Source organism: Vanellus vanellus (assembly GCF_965231255.1).
Source record: "Vanellus vanellus genome assembly, chromosome: 2".
Lineage (NCBI taxonomy): Eukaryota > Metazoa > Chordata > Aves > Charadriiformes > Charadriidae > Vanellus > Vanellus vanellus.
Window position 1 is genome coordinate 124,217,919 of NC_138906.1, and position 20,108 is coordinate 124,238,026.

Below are 20,108 nucleotides of genomic sequence, written 5' to 3' on the forward strand. Positions count from 1 at the left end.
GGCGATCTTTTTGAATTTCTTTAATTTTTGCATCTTCGATTCGGCAAACTACACCAGCAACGTATAGAGAGTCTGTCACTACATTAATTTTCCTGTGCATCCAATGCATAAATGCCCAGACAACAGCGGCGAGTTCTGATATTTGTAGGGAGTCACCCTTCTTTGCGGGGAGGATTTGATGTTGCCATTGCTGGTTTTCATACCACGTGACTGCTGCCTTTTGTGATCTTTTCTCTGCGTCAGTATAAACTGTAACTGCATCTTTTAGAGGTCGCTTGCTGTGTTTGGGTTGTGCCATCCAGTCATTGGCACTCAACCAGCACAGTACTGGCGCTTTCAATGAGTCCACTTTTATATCTATTGCTTCTGTTAGAAGACTGAGCTGCAACGCTTGAGAGTGTTGCAGATACCACTCTAGATCATTTCGTCGAATTGGTAGATAGATTGTCCCTGGTTCAGCCCCTGTGATTTGAACTATGCGCGTTCTGCCTTTTCGCACCAACTCAGCTAAATTTTCCGTTTTTTCTTGAATGGTTGTCTTTGGCTGCATTCTCGTGAACAGCCATTCTAAGACTCTGACTGTCTCCCCTTTTTTCTTTTTGCACTGGGTAAGTGCACCAATAAGATGAGAAGGGCCATTAAGGATGGTTAAGTCAACAGGTAGACAAGGGTTAAAGCGATCAACTGCTCGATCAGTTATGAGAGTTCCCAAATGTTGAATCATGTCTGCTTGCTGCGGCGTCAGGGTGACTTTGCTGGCAGGGTTGGTGCCTTTTAGCAGAGGCTGTAGCACTTCAAATTCGTCATTGGTGATGCCGACAACGGGACGCAGCCATTGCAAATCTCTTAACAGTTTTTGGGTGTCATTCAGGGTCTGCACACGCGTTTGAATGGTTAATTTTTGAGGCCGGATTTGAGAGTCCGTGATATTCCACCCTAAATATTTCTACACTGGGGAACGTTGAATTTTCTCTGGAGCGATAATGAGGTTGTTTTTGCAGATGCTGTTCTAGGAACCCTTCTTGGGAAGGTGTGAATGGTTGTGGCTGTGCAAAGAGAATATCATCCATATAGTGATAGATGACAGCGTTGGGCCATTGCTTGCGAATTGGCTCTAAAGCAGCACTCACAAACAATTGACATAGAGTGGGGCTGTTTTTCATGCTTTGTGGCAATACAGTCCATTCATAATGACTAGCTGGAGCTTCACGGTTTATTGATGGTAGGGTGAAGGCAAAGCGCTGGGTATCATCTGGATGTAGTTGTATCGTGAAAAAACAGTCTTTTAAATCAATTATTAACAGTTGCCAACCCTCAGGCAACATTGCTGGGTTGGGAAGGCCTGGCTGCAGGGCTCCCATTGCTTGCATTTGTTGGTTCACGGCGTGAAGGTCATGTAAAAGACGATATTTTCCGGATTTTTTCTTAATGGTAAAAATAGGGGTATTCCAAGGACTGACGGACGGCTTGAGATAGTCATGACTTAACTGAACTTGTACTAGCAGATGAGCTTGTTGCAGACTTTCCTTTTTCAACGGCCACTGCTCGACCCATATGGGCTCGTCAGTCAACCACCGTAGCGGGATCGGGAAAGTCCACGCTGCAGTGGCCATTCCTAAAAAGGTGTGTTGGTCGTGAGGACTACTCCCATTTGGTTTAAAACATCTCGACTTACCAGAGCATTGACGCCAGCAGGCAGAGGCATAACAGTCACATAGAGAGATGCTGTGTGTCCATCTAAAATAATTTGAACTCGTTGTTGGCTGCGTTGGACGGATGCTCTTCTTCCTACACCTTCTACGCCACCTAGAACAGGCTGCAATGGCCAGTGACAAGGCCAATGGGTAGTGGCCACAATGGTGAGGTCTGCGCCTGTATCTAGTAACGCTTGCATGTGTTTCTGCTCTCCGTTATGTACAAGTGTGACACAAGTAACAGGTCGGTAATTTAGCGGCATTGTCAGGAGCACGAGTCCTCCACTGGATCCAAATCCTTTCGGTCCACACTCTCGGATTGATGGCATTATTTTATTTGTCAATTGAGGGAGTGGAACTAATTGAGCAATGCGGCTCCCCTTTGGAATGAATATAGATCGGGGGAAAATGAGTCTGAGCAATGATGCAAATTTTCCCAGTATAGTCACTGTCAATGACGCCAGGCAATATAAAGAGTCCTTTTATACTACTAGATGAGCACCCTAACAACAAGGCACCATATGGTCGTCTATTTATCATTATTGGTCCCATTATATTTGTAGCAATTTTTTGAGGACGGCTGTCGATTAAAGTGGTGTCTACTGCTGTTGCCAGGTCCAGTCCGAGGCTCCCTCTGGTGGCTGTTTGAAGGTGGGTGTTTGCGGCAGATGGCCGTGCGACACAGCTGGAGTCGGTGGTGGAGGCAGTGCTGCAAAAGTGAATGGGGCCGCGATTGGCGCCTGTGCGCTGCGGCCTCTTGCGCTCGGTTTCCCATTTCCCGAGTAGCGGCAGGCTTCTGTGCTATGGCTACCCTTCTGGCAGTTTTGGCACCAAACTTGTCGTTCTCGGCATCAATCGCGTGTGTGTCCTGATCGCCCGCATCGGTAGCATTGAAAATCTCAACGTCTGGAGGGTCTGGGTTTTGTGGTTGCAGGGGGCTTCGGGGGTGCAAGTGCTGCAAACGCCTGGCTCTGTGCCTGTACTAAGTTTTGCCCTACTGCTTGAATGGCGAGCAAGGCATGCTGACCAATGGGCACCCGACTCATTCGTTCTAGCACCGCTTCTATGTTAGCATCTAAGGGCAGGGTTACTAAAATCCCTTTAGTATAACTGTTACAGTTTTCTAAAATGCATTGGCGCAACAGTGGTCCCTTCATAAAATCAGCCATCTCTGTTAAATTGATGGCTTCCGTTACTCTGTCAACAAAAGACGCAAAGGACTCATCTCTACCTTGTCTAATGGACAAATATGATGGCGAGGGCGGTAAGGTTTTAACTCTGTGGAGGGCTTCACGAGCTAACCTCATTGCTTCTGCTGTCACTTCAGGGGCACTTTGCATTTGCGCATCAACACTTTGAAACTGCCCCGTACCCATTAGCTGCTCAACGGTGACTCCTAACAATGGGTCACCTTGCTGTCTTGGACTATGTGCGGATACTTCACATAGTCGTTGCCAATGAGCTTGTCATAACAATTGCTGAGACTGTTTTAGAATGAGACGCATTATATTTTTAATATCCTCAGGACACAGTATGTCACTACTCCATATGTAATTTAGCATTTGTCTGGTGGGCTCACTATGGAGCCCAGATTCATTATTACGCAGTTGACTTAATAGTTTCCAATCAAAGGCTTCCCAGGATCCTACTCTTTGGTTTTGAGCATTTAACTGATACGTTACGGGGAAAGCTTGTGGGGGGCTGACTTGTTCTGCGATATCAAACATTCCGTGTGCAGCCGCTTCTCGAGCTATTTTCGACCAATCAATGCGTGTGGAACACAACGGTTTGCCAGAGTGACTCTCTGACTTTGCTGCCAGTTGCTCACTGTTATTCTCCACCTTGTCAAAAGTTTCCTCGTTAGAGGTTTCCATGTCCTCTGGCCCCCCCACGAGTGGCGCGGTGGGGACAGGCGGGCATGGAGGATCTGGAGGTGGTGCAGTGGGCACCGTTTTTGATAATGGGGGTAAAGGAATGTGATTCTCACACGGCATTATTCGCCCTGCATTAGGATCTGTGCTTTCGAGGTGGCTGGTGGCTGCTGCGGCAAGGTGTTTTTCTGCTTGATACCTTTTTATACAATTAATTACTTCACGCCATGGTTTCATTAACTTTTTAGCTGCTTTATCATCATCTATAACTAAGTCCCACAAGCAGTCTCCAAACGCATGCCACTCATCCACTTCAAACAGTTTTTCTGGGTCTGTAAAAAAGCTTTTGGCTTTCCCCATTGCAATTAAGCCGGCCAGGTCTTTTAAAGGGCCTACTCCCCGCTTTTCTAAAAAGCGTTTTAATAATTCAAAGGCTACCTCTCTATCCATGATGCGCGCACTTGCCGCCCCTCTTTCTTATCCGGCGAAGCCTTTTGTCTGCGACCTCCGTTTTTGTCTGGTCCGGCGCAGGGGTTTTTCCTGTGGGTTAGCCTTCTCTCGGATGGTGGACCTTGCTTTCTTCTTGCAGGTCCCAGCATGGATGCGGCGAAAACCGCAGATGCTGCTGGTCTTTTGCTTCCTGGTCGCTGCACCCAGGGCTTTTCCGAGCTCCCTGTCTGGTGGAGAACAAGGAGTGGGGGTCCCTGTTCAGGCGCCACTTGCGACGAGCGAGGGAAGACGAGCAGTCAAACTCAATATGAGTGGTAAAGCAAGCTTCAACTTTATTGTAACACGCTTACATCTTTATACCGTTTTAGATAATTATGCCTACTAGTCATTCTTTGATTGGCTAAGCTCTAAAAGTTACATTTCCATAGCCCTCCTACTTGCGGTTAGCTAGCCATGCGGGTTCCTCATTCTTCATGCTTCTTCTTCCTCAAAGTTGTTTACTTCTTCGCTGCGAGGTCAGCATGTCCTTGTAAAGTTCCTTACCAGCGTAATTCAGCACAGCTTGCGAGGCCTACTTCGGCTAACTTCTGTCAACTGAGCCTCGCACAGATTTTCAAGCGAACTGTGGCCGAGATCATGCAGCCGTTCTCCAACACTACACCGCCTTCCTACTTCTCCGCACGCGCTGCCGACCGCCGGTTGTGGTTCCTGTCGGCTGCCGGGGCACCCGCGGCGGCGCCTGACAGGCCCCGCCCCCTCCCCTTGTCTCCGCCCCCGCCGCTCGCGCCCTCCTCTCTTACTTCGCCCCGCCCCGCCCCGCCCCGCCGTGCCTTGTTCGCGCGCGCCTCCGTGCTCCAGAGCTGCGGTTGCCCTGTGGGAAGTGACGCGCTGCGTCAAGCGGAAGTGACGCGCGTCGCGTGCAGGCCCGGACCGGTGGGGGGGGTTTGGACAAGATGGCAGGATCCACAGGTCTGTGAGGGGGGCTCCGTGGGCCTGGGGCTGGCGCGGGAGAGCGGGGCGTTGGGCTCGCACTGGGGAGGCGCTCCCGCAGGGGCCGGAGAAGTCTCCCGCCTCGGGGAGGGGGGCGAGCTGCCTCCGACGGGAGCGGGGAGGAGCTGTCTGCTGACAGAGGGGAACAGGGAAGCTGCAGGGGCGCCAGGCCAGGTTATGCGCCAGGTACGATCCTTCCCGTCTGTAGGGCGGCGACACCCCTGTGAGATCCTGGCCTGAGGGGTGGGTGAGTGAGTGGTGGGAGAAAGGGCTCCGGTTTCTGTAATGAACGTAGTGGGGTGCTAGAGAAGACTTTGTCTGCTGAGGGACAGGAATAGATAGATGCTATAGCAATGGATTGCTATTCCTATCCAATGGATAGGGAAGGGAAGGAATGTCACTAGCCTGATAAAAATGCTGGAGGGAAAAGGTTTGTACTAAAGACTTGTACCAGTGCACCACCTGGTGAGTATAGAAGTTGTGGTATAGCAGTATCTAAAATAAAGGATTGTTTCTCTCCCTTCTTGATGCAGGGGAGAAGGGGTCAGACCTGTGTTGTGTTTTGGGGCAAAGGTACCTCAGTTTGGTGGTGACTGCAGTGTGGTAGGGAAGAGGAGTGAAGCATCTTGCTCTCTTTTGCTAGACGGCCATTAGAGCCAAAAGGTCTCTCTTATAGGCAAACGGAAGGGCAAAGAGCTGCAGGTCGTCCCAGGAGTCCTGTATCAGTAGCCAGTATAGCATTTGCATGGCAGAATATTGTGGAAGTTGGTGGCAAAGAAGGGACAAGAATATTGCTTCAAGTACTAAATGCAGAAGTTTAAGAAGCACAATTACACTGTCTCAGTTTCATTTTGTGAGAGGCTTGAAATATAAAAAGGCTGTTCCCCAGTATAAAAAGGTGAATTTCTCAGGGTCTCGCTTCTTCTTCTCTCATCCCTAAGAGTAAGTAGGATTGACAGAGCTCAGGGCAGAAGAATGAATTGACCTCAGTGGTCAGTCTAGGGTGAACACTGGCCACTAATTTATTTCTACTCCCAATCCGCTGGATCATTGAAGGATGGAGACTATAATAAGACAGAAGAAACTTGTGTGCATTGAAACTGGTTTTGGTATTGTACTGTTGATTCTGTAAGGAGAGTTCGGGTATAGTTTTTGGGGTGGGAGAGTTCTCTCCACTTGGTAATGTGACTTTAAGGATGTAGGATGTACAGAGTGGAATTTGGTAAGGTTTCAACAAATTGGTGAATAGAGCAGCTCTTGCAACTCTGTGAAAGAGCAGTCCAAAAAGATACATTATAGCTATGATAAACTGAGCTAGAATGGACGTATTAGAGAAACTTAAGTATTTACTCAGCTGTGGATTACCACATTTTGTTTTGTTAAAATTTATTGGCTTACTTCCTGGTGCCCAAGTTTTTAAATTAAAATGATTTTATTATTAGTTTTATTATGCAGCAAATCCAAAGACTTCAGCTTATGTCTGGCCTGGGATATCCTGTAATGCATAGGAAGTGAAGTTGGTTTAGGTCACGTGTTGAGTATTGGTGTTTGGTGCCACAGTCCATTCAGTCTGGCTAGTGTAGAATATCAGCTACTAAAAATTCTTATAGTAAAAAAAGCTATTTTCTTCCTACAGAACATTCAGCTCTATAAGAAGAAGTATTTTTGACTAAACTTTCTTAGATTTACTGCTATAGATGGTCTTGACAGTCTTACATGTGATATTTTAAAACCTTCTATATACACTTACTCAGTGTGGTTGGTTTTGTCCTCAGAAATATAGCCACACCTAAAGTTCAAAAAAAGTGGGAGATGTAAAAAGCTATTTATACATGTACCTGCTCCAAACAACATAAAGTGCTAGTGCTGCACGTGTGCATTGTTCAAGAAGTGAAATAGTTTTAGTAAAATGAAGCGGGCAGATAGAATCATCAACAGAACTGCTGGGAAAATTAGTCAGGGCTTCTGAAGCAAAGTACTTACTCCTGTGGAGAGAATACTGCTGGCTTTTTTATTGGTGTGTGCATACAATTTTGTGGGGGGGAGCAGTGTTTGGTTTGTTCTTTCCACATAGTAAGCAGAAATTTAGATTTTGAAGACTTCACCCAGAAGAACTGTTCTTTCCAGGAAGCTGTGTTATGCTCATTTGTGGAGTAGGGAAAGGAATGATTTGCTACAGATAGAAGATTTAACTCTACCTAGCTCTATGAATTTAATCTGCTCTGGCTATAAAGTTCGACTTAATCCTTATTTATTTCAGAAAAAATGAATGTTTTGGTTGCATGAAGTCCAGGAATGAAATTCTAGCCCCAAGGAAGTCAACAGCAAAACTTTTACTAAGTTCAACTGTCTCAGTTTTATTCCAGAAATTCCTCTCCTGGGCTCACTAGTTCTTTGAAAAATTAGTAAAAAATTGCATGCCTTTAAAATCAGATAATTTTGTTCAAAAATACTTATTCTTTAATGAGTACTAAAGAAACTGCGTGTGTCAGTGTTACGTTGTCAAGTAAGTCTCTTAGGTGCTTTCTAAAATCACCTATATTGACTAACTTTACATGTAGATATAGCATGTCCTAGAAACAGACATTTGTAAGCTGCAGTTTGTTTGGTGTTCTAATATTCCAACTCCTCCTGCCTGAAGCTGGACCTGGGTTCTTTGTGTGGGTACTGCTGGAGATCTGGGGTAAAACAAGTCAATTTTGTAAAGAAGAGAACAGTTATTGTTGATATAATTGGGTGATTTCATATTGGTTATGTGGAGATTTGTTCTTTTAATCTCTTTGAAAATATAGAGCAGAAGATGTAATTAAACATAGTTTCAAGTTAAAAGAAATAATTTACCAAAGCATGCCATTTAAAATCTCTGGTGTAATTGAGAAAAAGAAACAGATCAATAACATCATTAAAATGAGTTAATTTCTGTATTTCCACAATTTACTTAAAATTACCTTATGTGTATATAATATAGGTATATCTAGCAAAAATGTGAGTGTTTTGTAAAAGCAGTGATTATGTCACTAAGTGGTTAGACCTTAGGTGTGAAAAAATGAGGATTAAGGCAACAGTGTCTAATACTGTGCTCTAACTATGGGCTGCTAAAGCTTTTGTCTACTTCCTCTTCAACTGAGGGATTCAGTAGCTTAGGGTGGGTGAATAGAGCTAAGTTAATGAAAATTCCCCTTGGTTTGCTGAAACTGTGCACTTGAGGGGGAAAAAATAAACTGATCTACAGGCAGCAATTATAGGTGAGATTTCTGATTTACTTGTAGTGTGTAGTCACAAGGAACCTCTTTTGAAATTGTGCTTAATGTCTTTGAAGGAGCACAGCTAAATCCCAAACAAATATTTTTTTTCTGTAAAATCCATACTTCTAATTTCCAGATATCCTAATCTTTAAGAGTGAGTTGGCTTCTTTGTGTGACTATGTTGCCTGTGCGAAAATATCTTTCCCTTTGAATATGATTGATTCTTTGAATAGAAATGGCACAATGCTCAATGTCAGTGCCTTGTTTTCTTAACTTCAGTTTTTGCATCTATTTGCAAACATTTAATGGTGGTGATAGCGGTTCTAAGGGTGCATGCCTGCAGCTGTAAGTAAGCTGATATTAAAAATAAAGGGCTGCAAGTGGTCTTGAACGCATTCAATGTGACTCCCTGAGTTGTAAAGCAAGGACTGGCTGTATCTTTCCTGGTGATCAGGGTTTTTGTTGCTGTTTTTGTTTTGGATTTAATTTTTTTTTTCTAAAATTCTCCATGGAAGAAGATTCCATAATGTGAGATCAGGTTTTGTAATACTTTCCCTTAAATGCTTTGAAACTCTTCTCCTTTCAAAATCAAGCTGATGTCTGTCTGTTCTGTGCTTAGTGGGATAGAGATTGGTGGATCACTGTACCCTGTGTGGAGACTCCTAGATATTAAGAGCCGTTCAGTGGAATAATAAAGTAATTTATTTTAAGTGGGATGTAGAAGTAATGTTTTAAAGACTATTTTTTCCATATAGAAGATAGTATAATTTAAGCTTTTTATTTAGAAAACTTGTGTTAAACGCAGCGCGGGTAGGCTTCTCCCTTCCTCTGACCTGTTGGATGCCTATTTTCTACCTCTCTTTTTCCTTGTAGAGGAAATAGTTATCTATTTTTTATCTGGTGTGTTTTACCTCCAAGAATGTATTACTCCCTCTCCTTTTCTCTATTATGCCTTCATCACATTTTTCACTTATCCAGAACCTGTCCAAGAAGTCTGTTTAAAAGCTGTTTAGAATTTTACAGTCCTTGAAGTTTGTTCTGTGTATTTATAATGTTAGCTCTGTAAGCACAGACTTCTTGAAGCTGTAAGTAATCAGACAAAACAAAAGAAGTAAAACACTGTAGTCTGTGAGGCAGCAAGCACTGTGTGGGGCATTTTTCCATCCTGTCCTATGCACAAGGAATTGCAACTGTGATTGTTCTGCCTGCTTAAAAACATCTTGGCAAGCCACAAATAATTTAGAAGTGCTTCAGCTGGGTTAAGAACAATCTAGCTTACAAATGACTTTTAAACTATATATAGCCCATCAGTTCTTTCCAACTTTTTGGCATATATAGGCAAGATACTCTATTTCTTCTCAGAACTTTGCCTGTATCATTTCCCTGTCTTTGTTGCTGGTATTTTACAATTCTGTTTTTAAATACAAGCTCCAACTTATGTCTTTCTGCCACAATAGCTGTGTAAGAGTACGCTCACAGGCTAAACACCTTACTTCTGAGATAAAAAAGTGGCCTACTTTGTAATCTTTATTTGTTTAAGAGTTTGTTTGAAATTCAAGGATGTTATCAGGCATAGTATTAAAGCCCGTTATCTAAACTATTCTGTACAATCCTGGAAAATTTTAGCCTGGATAAAGGTGCAATACAGTTTCAGGAAGGTACGCTTTTCATTAGTTGGAGGCAGATGGTCCATACTAGAAATCTAAGCACAGATGAGAAGGCTTCTCACATGTGAGAATTAGATTTCCAAGTCTTATGAGTAGTAGGTGGAGCTGAATTACATACATATTTGTTAGTGTTTATGTTTTGCCTTATGGAAGATTTTTCCAAAGGCAATGTTAAGTACATGCTGTGAAACTGTTCAGCCTGATTTTTTTGACAGACCCCTCCTCCTCTCTCTCCCCCTACTCTTATATGTTTTTTTTCCTAGGCTATAACTTGTACTTCATCCTGACCAAAACTTTATGTAATGTACTAGATCAGCCTCAGCTACTCATACCACTTAGGTTTTGTTGCCTTGCTGTCTCAACTAGTCTGTGGGAACCTCAGCGTGGACTGTGGAAAGACAAGAAGAAAATTGTTCAAAATAGTTCTGATTTAAGCTGTACTCAGAAGGGTTTTGCTATATGCTATCTTGCCCAAAACAGTGTTTTTCTTTGTATTTGTCATTTGGAAGACACTAATGAGATATAATTCAAACAATATTTTGAATAAAATCAGTACATCAGTGCAAAAACTTACGACTGTGAAGCTGTCAGACTGGTTCTGAATAACATGAGCTTCTGTTTTACAGCCTTTTAAAAAATGTGTGGTGCTTTAAGTATGTGACTAAGTCATTTCTTGTTAGCTTTTTGGAACAAATGGAACCTTCAACACTTAGAACTTCAGTAAATCCTTTATTTCAGAAGGATGAGAAGCTTCAACTAGATTAAAAAAAAAAAAGAAGTCAGAAAAATTAAATCTAAGGTAGACTCAGTATCCCCTTTTTAAAGAATTGTTGCATTAGACATTTAAACTGCACAAAGAAAAAAATCACTCTTTTCATTGCATTTCTGACTATTCATAACTGGAGAGTTAAATGTGGTTACAATTTGCTTGAGTAAATCAAAAGCATTTTTCCCAATACATGTGAAAATAGTGTCCTTTACTCAGGATACCAATATAGTCTTGGTAAAATGTCCAGTTTTATTCAAATAGATTAGAACTTTTTCTTGGAAGAAATCATAAGCTTGCTTTCTTTTCACTGAAGTAGAATATGTGATCATGTAAATATTAAATAATTTGAACTTTTGAGTACCACGGCATATAGAAAACAGCAGGCTGAAATATGACTGTCACAAAAATAATGTAGGAAAATATTTTAATGGCAGTTCTTGTTACTAAATATGTGGTGACTGATACATTTGCTGATTATATCCATAAGTGTATGCTTATGTGTATAACTGAAAGAATAACAATGGATCACATTCTTTGTTTTACATAGATAAAGGGTCTTTATGTTTTGAACGGGTGGGTGCTGAGTCATGTTGGAAAGGACCTTCGCTCAAGTATTAGAACAACTGTTTGCTAATCAATGACTTGTAACCCGTTTTAGACAGCTTTAGAGCTTTGCTAAACTAAATCCTTGATGCTACTCTTGTTATCTGGGTCACACATTGTATTCTTACTATTAAAGCAGACCCTGTGAAAGCCATTTCATGACGAGATACTGGCCTTTGCTGGGTTCCTCTAGTCTCCCACTCCTGTCCCTTTATATGGGGGAAAAAAAAATAATTATGTCATTGTACTTTAAAGGGCTGCTTAAAAAGTATGTATTTGAAATCCTTTTTCCTCTCTGCCAACACAATCTCAGGTTTAAAATGAAGCCTTCAAAAATTGAGCCTATCTGGCATTATACTTCTCCTTTAGTCTTTTTTATCTTTAGATAGTGTTACATTTGTAATAGTGGGGTTAATTTGTACTGAACAAATTTGGGTTGCTTGATTGTGTTTTGTTTTTTTCTTCTGAGAAGAGAAATTGGAAAGATATCTTTGTCTGATTAAAAACTTGTTTCCTTGGACAATTAAATCACAATTAATATCGTGGGTAGTTTTTGAAGTGATGGATATCTTTTCAAAACTCTCTTTACTGGCTTCCTGCCTTACATTGTTTTGTACAAAATTGAAATAGTAATAAAATTCTGAATTTGATAAGCATCACAATGTGTCATTTTTCATAATCTATCACTTCATATACTAAAACATATGGGAAGATTGTTGAACCATTTAATATCTCATCTGTGTTTCATTCAGTGGTTGCCTATAAAGAGTTGACTTTTAAATCCTAGTCAGCCTATGCATTTCCACTCCTCACCAGAACAGCTTGGATGTCAATTGATGAGCTATTTAGTGACTTAACTGTTTAATTCCTGTATGGTTTTTCTTATGGTTAGGCACAACTGGACATGTAGTGTCTGATGTAACTGAATTCTGAGTTAACAGTGGTCTTGTTTATAGCAAAAAACTTGCACTTAAATTTATCAGTCTACGTTACATCTACACCATTTATATTGGTGCAAATTTGTAAAATCAGTTTTGATCAATTTATACCAGTCTTGTTTTAGGACTGCAATCTAGTTTACTGTTTTTTATACTATAGTTTTCTATTGGTGTGATAACTGTTTTTTGACACTCACACCTACCCCCCCGGTGAGGTTTTTTAATTACTTAAGACTTGTGTGGGACTTTTTCAAGGTTTTGAGGTTTTGTTTTTGTTTTAACGAAAAGCTTGGTTTTGCCTTCACCGTTTTGTAGTCTTAACATTTATATCTGTAGCAGAGCAAGCTTCTTCATTAATGCAATTTATATGAGCATCATTAGTAATTCCATGCCAGCAACTGTACTCAAAAAGATTGTATTTGCATAAAAATGCAAAGATAGAGTGAAACAAACTGTAACTGTTATTGCATCCTTGCTAACAAGGTTGAGTCCAGTTAGAGTTTCTCTAAGATCTGCACTATATTCTGTGTGTGCATGTATCCAGTCTTAACTACTCTATGTGCTTCTGCTCACTGACATACATGTGATGGCTCTTATGCATCTTTACTGTTGTACCTTGTACAATTTTAGGACATTTAGGGTGTTGTTGCTACATAAAAAATCAGGAGAGTGAAGGGGGTAATTGAAAGTTGGACTGCAGGAGATGAGGGAATGGAGGTTTTCAGTGAGATGTGAACCTTCATAAGGAGAGATGGTGCAGAATGGAAAAAACTTGCTGGCATTTGTGAGAAATGGCTTCTTCATGGATGCTGGTCAGAGGGTGGAGCAGCTCTGATGAATTGTGTAGTTAATGGCAACCACGTCTCCCTGTCTGCTACTCTTCTGAGAAAGGTGAGTAAGGGGAAGGGGGTGACAGTGGGGAGGAAGGGAGAAAGGAGTGAGCATAAGCGTGGTTGCAAGTGAATAAAACCTAAACAGATACAGTATTTTCCTGGAGGATGTTGACCATCACAGGAAGAGTCCTGTCCACAAGGCTGCCTTCAGTAAATAATCTGATGAATTATGGAACAGAATTGATAGAACTCAAAATTACTAGGAGCAATTAGCTCACTTCTTTCTGGTTACCCGAGGGGCAGGATAACGGAAAAGAAAGGAGGACTTCTTAGGTGAAGATGCATTGATAATGGAGCTATTTGTTCTGCTAGGAATTTCTCACACTTAAAAATGTGGTTAATAAAACCTAAAATCACACCTTTTTCCTATGAAGTTATGCATTTGGAATGCTCACTTTGCTGGAGAAGTCAAGTCTGAGGTCTCATAGTTCTTACTGGGAAACTGATGGCAACTGAAACACATTGCAAAAGCAACATCAGTTTATTCAGTTTTGATACGCTGGGATCTCTTACTTCAGCATCAAGATTTGTGGTTTAAGCCATTTTAACATGTGTTTGCAAATCAGATACATGCTTATGACATCCCAACTACTGATGCCCAGATCTATAGAAATTAATTTCTTCCCTTTCCACCCCCCAAACTAAATAAACAATATTGTTCATATATTAAAAGTTTTATTATGATTTTCTGGTGTTTAAATACTTATTTTTTTTATTAAATGTAAGCTGGGATCTTGTAAGGCAAACCGGTACTGCCACGTCTCCTTCCTTGTGAGGCTGTCCTGTATTACGTTCTCTATTTTGTGAGTGCAGCTGGTAAGGTGTATGTGAAAAGTAAATGAGAGAATTGGATACCACCAAGTGCTTCAGAGGTGGGCTCAGCCTTGAAAGTGGGACCTGACAAGCAGTGGACTGTACTTGTGCTTATGACCTTTCCTTTCTGAGTTAATAGTTTGCCTGCCCCTAAACATTCAAGTATAAAGTAAGTTCTTTTTTCCTTTGAAGATCTGTTGTACTGTATTTGGCAGCTGAACTCAAAGTATGAGATGGAGGAGTTTAAGTTGTATTAAATGCAAATTTTAACACAGTGCAACTAGAATTGTTACTGCAAAAATAGGTCAAAATGCAAATACCATTCTGTTTAGAATTTATCATTTTTGATTATTATTGCTAGTAAATAACTGGCAGTGTTGTAATCTTATGAATGTGCATAATGGCATTGAAAGTAAGGGGAAAAAAAATCTGCTTCTGTAAATCTATGTTCTGTCTTCAGTGAAGTTACTGTTGTGTGTGGTGTTTTTTTTTTTTGTTTGTTTGTTTTTTTTTTTTAAAAACACTAGTGTTTGTGCCCAACCCTAAAGATACAAGTACCCCTATGCCTGTCCAGACCTTTTCCCCTCAGCCAAAATGTGCATGCTGGGTTGCAATAAATGATGGAGGCTTCTGCTGTATTAACATGGTTTCTCATTAGCTGCCTTCCTAATATAAGCTGTATATAGAATGTTTATTGCTGTGGCTAGACTCAAGATACGAAGGAAATTCCTGTCAAAGTTGTTTTTATACAGTCTAACTTTAGTTCTGAACTGTGTCTGTTAAGATACCAACAAGTGTATGATTTCACTTAAATAGAAGTTATCACCAATGTAATTCTGAAAAGGAATATTACTTTAGTTAGCTGTAACCAAAAGGTAGGTTTTAAGATGAAGCTTTATAACTTTTACACTTCTGTGACTGTTTCTTGGCTCCTGCTTGGAAATGTTCCTTGGCAAGTGAGATATCTTCATAAGAAGAAAAAAACAAAACCCAGAAACTGATGAAATCCATACTTTAACTTCAATGTAGTTCCTAGAATTGCACCTTCTACTTGAAGTCTTTCAACCTGTGTGCTTTCAAAAATTTTGTTACTTAATTTTAAATATTGTAAAAGGCAAAAGAAGTTAACCAGTTACAGAGCTCCTACATAGTCAAATATATCATGTTTTATATCTCTGTCTCTCTGTGTATACAGTTTTAGTCCTGCGAAGAAGCAGAATAGCTCATTCAGTTCTTCGCAGCTCTGTTGAGTACAGGTGATTTCTTTAATTCTTGGGAGATAGCAGTTTTCTAAGTTTAGGCTTGTAGCAAAGCTGGCTCTAAATTATGATAAACATTGAACACATCAAATAAATGGCCATTTACTCTATATGTGTCCATTGATGTACATCTATTTACTTGAGCTGTGAAAACTTACCTACTACTCATCTCTTTTCATATTCATTCCTAAAGTTAGTAATCTCATTTGGTCTGTTTGTTTCTTTTGCGATGAATAATTTCATTTTATGTGGAAATCTATTTTTACCTGATTATGTCAGGCTTGTTTTTCTTCTTGAACTTCTATTCCTAGAAATTTTCCACGGGTAAGCTTAGTTAGGTTAGTTTTCACAAGTCTGCAGATCTAAACTGCCGTTGCTTGCAGCTTTGGCAGTTGTGGACATAAATGACAAGACACTGTTAAATTAATATGACACAATGTATCCTTTAGACACTAGCAAAATGGAGAAGAAAGCATTCAGGGTCACTGTTGTTTTTGAGGGATTGCCCATGATTAATTTTGGAAGCACAGAGTGCTTACTGGGTCTCTGTTACCTCTTTTCTTTTTATGTCATCTATCTGTACTGAGCGGCTTTAATGAAGTCCTTCCGTAGTCTGTTATCATTGATAGAAATGCATCGTTTTGTTTTTATGTGACAAAATCAGGGATGACTGGAATGTTCCTGTGGAAAATACTATACTGCATTATATGGATGTTTCATCCATACATGCTAGAATTGCTTAGTACCTTATTCACCACCTTGATCAATGTGTACGGGCCACCTGTTGCTGCTAAATACCTTTATTTTGCCATTTAAGATAACATGGCACTTTCCCAATTTAAACTCAAAACTGTTAATGCAGAATATTCTGTTGCCTGAATTTCATTGCTTTGGGGCATACTTGCTGAAGGAAAGTAGAGAAAAATAGTGTGTGGTAAATGTAGCTTTATGATTACTACTGATATACAGAATTACGAATTTGAATTTTACTGAAGTATATTGTAATTTGGTTGGAAAGAAGTGGGATGTACCCGTAATCCTAAGAAAGCAGAAGATTCAATTAACAGAAATATCAAGATGTATCAAGCCCATTTAATGAAGGTACAGTTTTCTCAGTGCAGGCTCACTGTATGTTCGTTAACACATGATTGAGCTCCACAGCAGCAACTGGATGCTTTCGTAGTTACTGGAAAAAATTGTATTGCTTTTCACTGAAAATGTCTATTTGTCTTGAACAATAATCATGTTGGTTTTTTGGTTATTGGAAACAGAGCTTTTACTATGTGTGTTGTAACTTTTTGATTTAAAACAAACAACAAAAAAACGTTCACTACAGAATTGCTGCATTCCACTACTAACAGTAGTGATGGAGTTCTTTTGTAGACATATACCCATGTCAAACTTTATTAATAGGCAAGTTATTAGAAATACTTACTGTTTTTGGAGCCAGGTTACTGTGATCAGCCTCAGCTAATTGCAATGTAATTACAGTAAACCTGGTAATACTTCTTGATAGTAGGTTCCTGATAGTAACTCAGCCATTTTTTTTTTTTTTCTATGTATTCACAGAATATGCTACAAGGCAAAGGAGTGTGTGATGTGAGCAGGGTAACTGGCAAACAAAAATATAGATCATGTGTTTTAAAAAGTATTTTTTTCAGAGAAGAGTGTCTTTCAAAAATTTAATTCCAGAGGAATTTTTTTTTTTTGGAGCCAGAATAGAATATGTTAGCGTTTCACATTTCTCTTCCCTCTCTTTTTTTTGTGTATCAACCATTTCTGGGCCTATTTAAGGCTTTGGTTGTTTTATGTTCTTTTTGTGGGTGTGTGGTGTGGTGGTGGTGTTGTTAGTACAGTATTTCAGTCTCTTGCTTTATTTTGTCCAGGGCAAGATGAATTCTGAATTGCTCAGGCTGAAAGGAACCTGTTATTTCCTATGTGTTTCTCTTTGGAATTTTTTATTTCTTCCCCTCCTTGCCCCAGGAGAAACTGTATTACGGTTTAGAATTTGCAAGGCTGACATCCCTCCCCCCTTCCCTGTCATCAAAAAATACTTATTTTTCTGCCAGCCTGAAGCTGTGAAATGGGGTTTGAGAGTTGTGTGTTTTTTTTTTTTGTTTTGTTTTGTTTTGTTTTTTTGTTAGCCAGCTATTCATACTTTTTTAGTTTCTGTTAGCTGGAAGTCAGTGGGCAAAAGATAACTCATCCATTCAGAATTGTTTATACCATAGGCTTTTCCTGACATAGCTATCTCAGTCAGGAAGAATAGCATCCATGACAAGATCCTAGCTGTGTTAATATGTGACGTACTGATATAACTTGTTCTTGGGTCCGTGGTAAGATTTGTTTCTATACCTGTTTTGGGGAGTGTGCTGACAGTATGGGACGTGCTGGCATTACTGCGGCAAAAGGCTTCTGGTATGGCTGTAACTTTCAGCAGTGATTGAAGCCAAGAGCTAAGGAAGATTCTAAGAGAAACTGAATGCTGATATGGATATTTTAATAGACAATTATTATAAAAAAAGTTTTAGATATAAAAGAAAACCTCACACTTTAGGCTCTGAGCCAATCTATGAAAAATTAGGGTGATGGCTCCATTTTCTAAGTGTCAGGGTAAGAGTAGAGTGTAGATTATCCCACTCTTGCCTGTTACATGGCAAAGAATCATTGATTGTGAGGGAGCTTGGACTCCCAACTGTAACTGAAGGAATGTGTCCAAGTGAATTGTTTAATTAGTGTAGCCAGTGTGCTTTGTCAAATTTGACATAAGTGCAATTGTGTGTTCTGTCTTGATGCTGATTAAATCTCTGCTAGTGGGTCGTCTGGCACTATGATCTGTGGAACTATGTCTTGACATACTAGCAGGTCCATCCAGGCTATTCCCCTTTATTGGTTCAGTGAAAGTTGTTGGTCCTACTAAAGGATACTGAAGATTCTCCCCCCCCCCCCCCCCCCCCCCGCCCCCCCCCGAGGTATTTGTCAGTAAAATCCATAGTGAGGTAACCCTAGCAGATAAATTGAAAAGAGGTTGCGGGGGAGGCTGCTTTTGTTTTGTTTTTTTATTAATCTTGGTGAACCCAGCTATGTTTTTCACATGGAGAGCCTTAGTCCATGATTGCAAATAGCTGTGCTGGATGCAGTGCTGTACCTAGCTGTTGATCACAGCCTGCTGAGTGGAGTTTACCACTCCTACAGCTCTGCCAGTGATAACATAGCATGACTGCATTAATCCCCTTCAGTTGGAAGTGAGAGGTTTTAGCTAAGAGATGCCTGTTGCACAGAGTAACAACAACCTGTCTGCCCTTGCCTAAAGTCAGTAAGTGGTCCCATCAGCAAGTGGAATTGGGGTGAATAATATTTGGCAGGCCCGTGGTGGTGAAAGGCTAGAGGCATTTCTCTTCAGTTGCCACTACTTGTTCCAGAAGGTACACCTGAGGTCTGGTGGTCAGCTGAAGGATAGGGATGGTTTCTGTAATTTTCTGTTGCTGATAAGCTGCAAACTAGAACAGAAGGATGTTGTTTCATTGTCCAAATTCTGCAAATGAAATACTGATTCTTATTCAGATTCTGTCAAGAAATATTTCAAAGTTTTTAGCAAATATTTGGTGAATTGTATTGTGTTGGTTGGAGACAAAACTGCAAGTTGTGTATGCACCATTAACATACAACTTAGGTTGTGCCCTTTAGAGTATGTGAAATAGTGACAAGAACAAGAATTTTTTAGTTTACACTAGGAGCAAACTTAATTTCCAAAAGATCCAGACAGTCATTACCTGATACTCTAGACAGGAGTTCTTGCTGTTGTTTTTGCTGTTAAGAAAGTGCAATCTTCTATGTGTATTCTGTTCTTCAAGCTAGATAGATTTGTATTATGTAAAGGTCATAGCATGACCAAAGCAAACATGTAGAGTGCAATAGTGTGCATGAGTGGATGCTCAGGACAGCGTTAGCATTTAATTACAGTTCATTTTGCTGATGGCTTCCAAGGCTGTAATTATAAAGGTAAGGTTGGTGTGTCGTTTTTTTTTTTTTTTTTTTTATCCACGGTGTTAATTTTTAAAGTATTCCATGCCACTTGTCAGAAATCTATCAACAATGGTGTTCTAATAAAAACATTCAGTAGTGACTTAGATTGAAGCTTGAAGTATTGAGGATAAAACATTAATAACATATGCCAGAGAGATAGAAGCAGTTTAGTGGGTTTTTTTTGGTGTTTGGGGTTTTGGTTTGGTTTGTTGTTTTTTTTTTCAAGCTAGGAAATAGTTATCTGGTAATCCTTTGTTGCAAAAAGCTGTAGTAGACATTGGTAAGGAAGATGTGCACAGCTTGTTGCTCTGCCCCTCTGATGTCAGTTGACAAATCAGGGTATCTCTCTGGAAATAGGGTGGGAGATGTTCTTATTCAAATCTTTAATACAGGATTGCATAAAAAGAAAGATCTTGTGCATTTCCTATGAACTCATAAATAAGGGAATAGAATATGTTTGCGTAAGTGACCTAAGTACCTTAAATATGGAAGTGGTCTTCATTGGAAATAGTGGTTTTATCTTAATTTATACAATCATTTCTCATGACCCCAACCCAAATGTAGGAATGGAAGCGGTCAACATGGATATGCCAAGGATAAATCATGCTTGACCAATCTGATAGCTTTCTATGATGTTATAACTGGTTGGCTGGATGAGGGGAGAGTTGTAGATGTCATCTACCTTGACTTTAGCACGGCTTTTGACACTGTCTCCCATAACATCCTCATTAGGAAGCTGAGGAAGTATGGGCTAGATGAGGTGACAGCGAGGTGGATTGAGAGTTGGCTGCGGGACAGAACTCAGAGGGTTGTGATCAGCGGCACAGAGTCTAGTTGGAGGCCTGTAACCAGTGGTGTCTCCCAGGGGTCAATACTTGGTCCAATCTTGT

At 40.4% G+C, this 20,108-nt stretch overlaps 1 protein-coding gene across 1 annotated transcript in view; it reads left to right on the plus strand.

The window, feature by feature from the left end:
* Window positions 1-4,852: 4,852 nt before the first annotated feature.
* The window catches only part of UBE2V2 (ubiquitin conjugating enzyme E2 V2), a 29,711-nt gene continuing 14,455 nt past the window's right edge, over window positions 4,853-20,108 (plus strand). Inside the window, exon 1 of the mRNA XM_082479110.1 lies at window positions 4,853-4,984. Coding sequence (XP_082335236.1) covers window positions 4,969-4,984 — 16 coding nt within the window. The 5' untranslated portion in view covers window positions 4,853-4,968. The remainder of the gene's footprint in view (window positions 4,985-20,108) is intronic.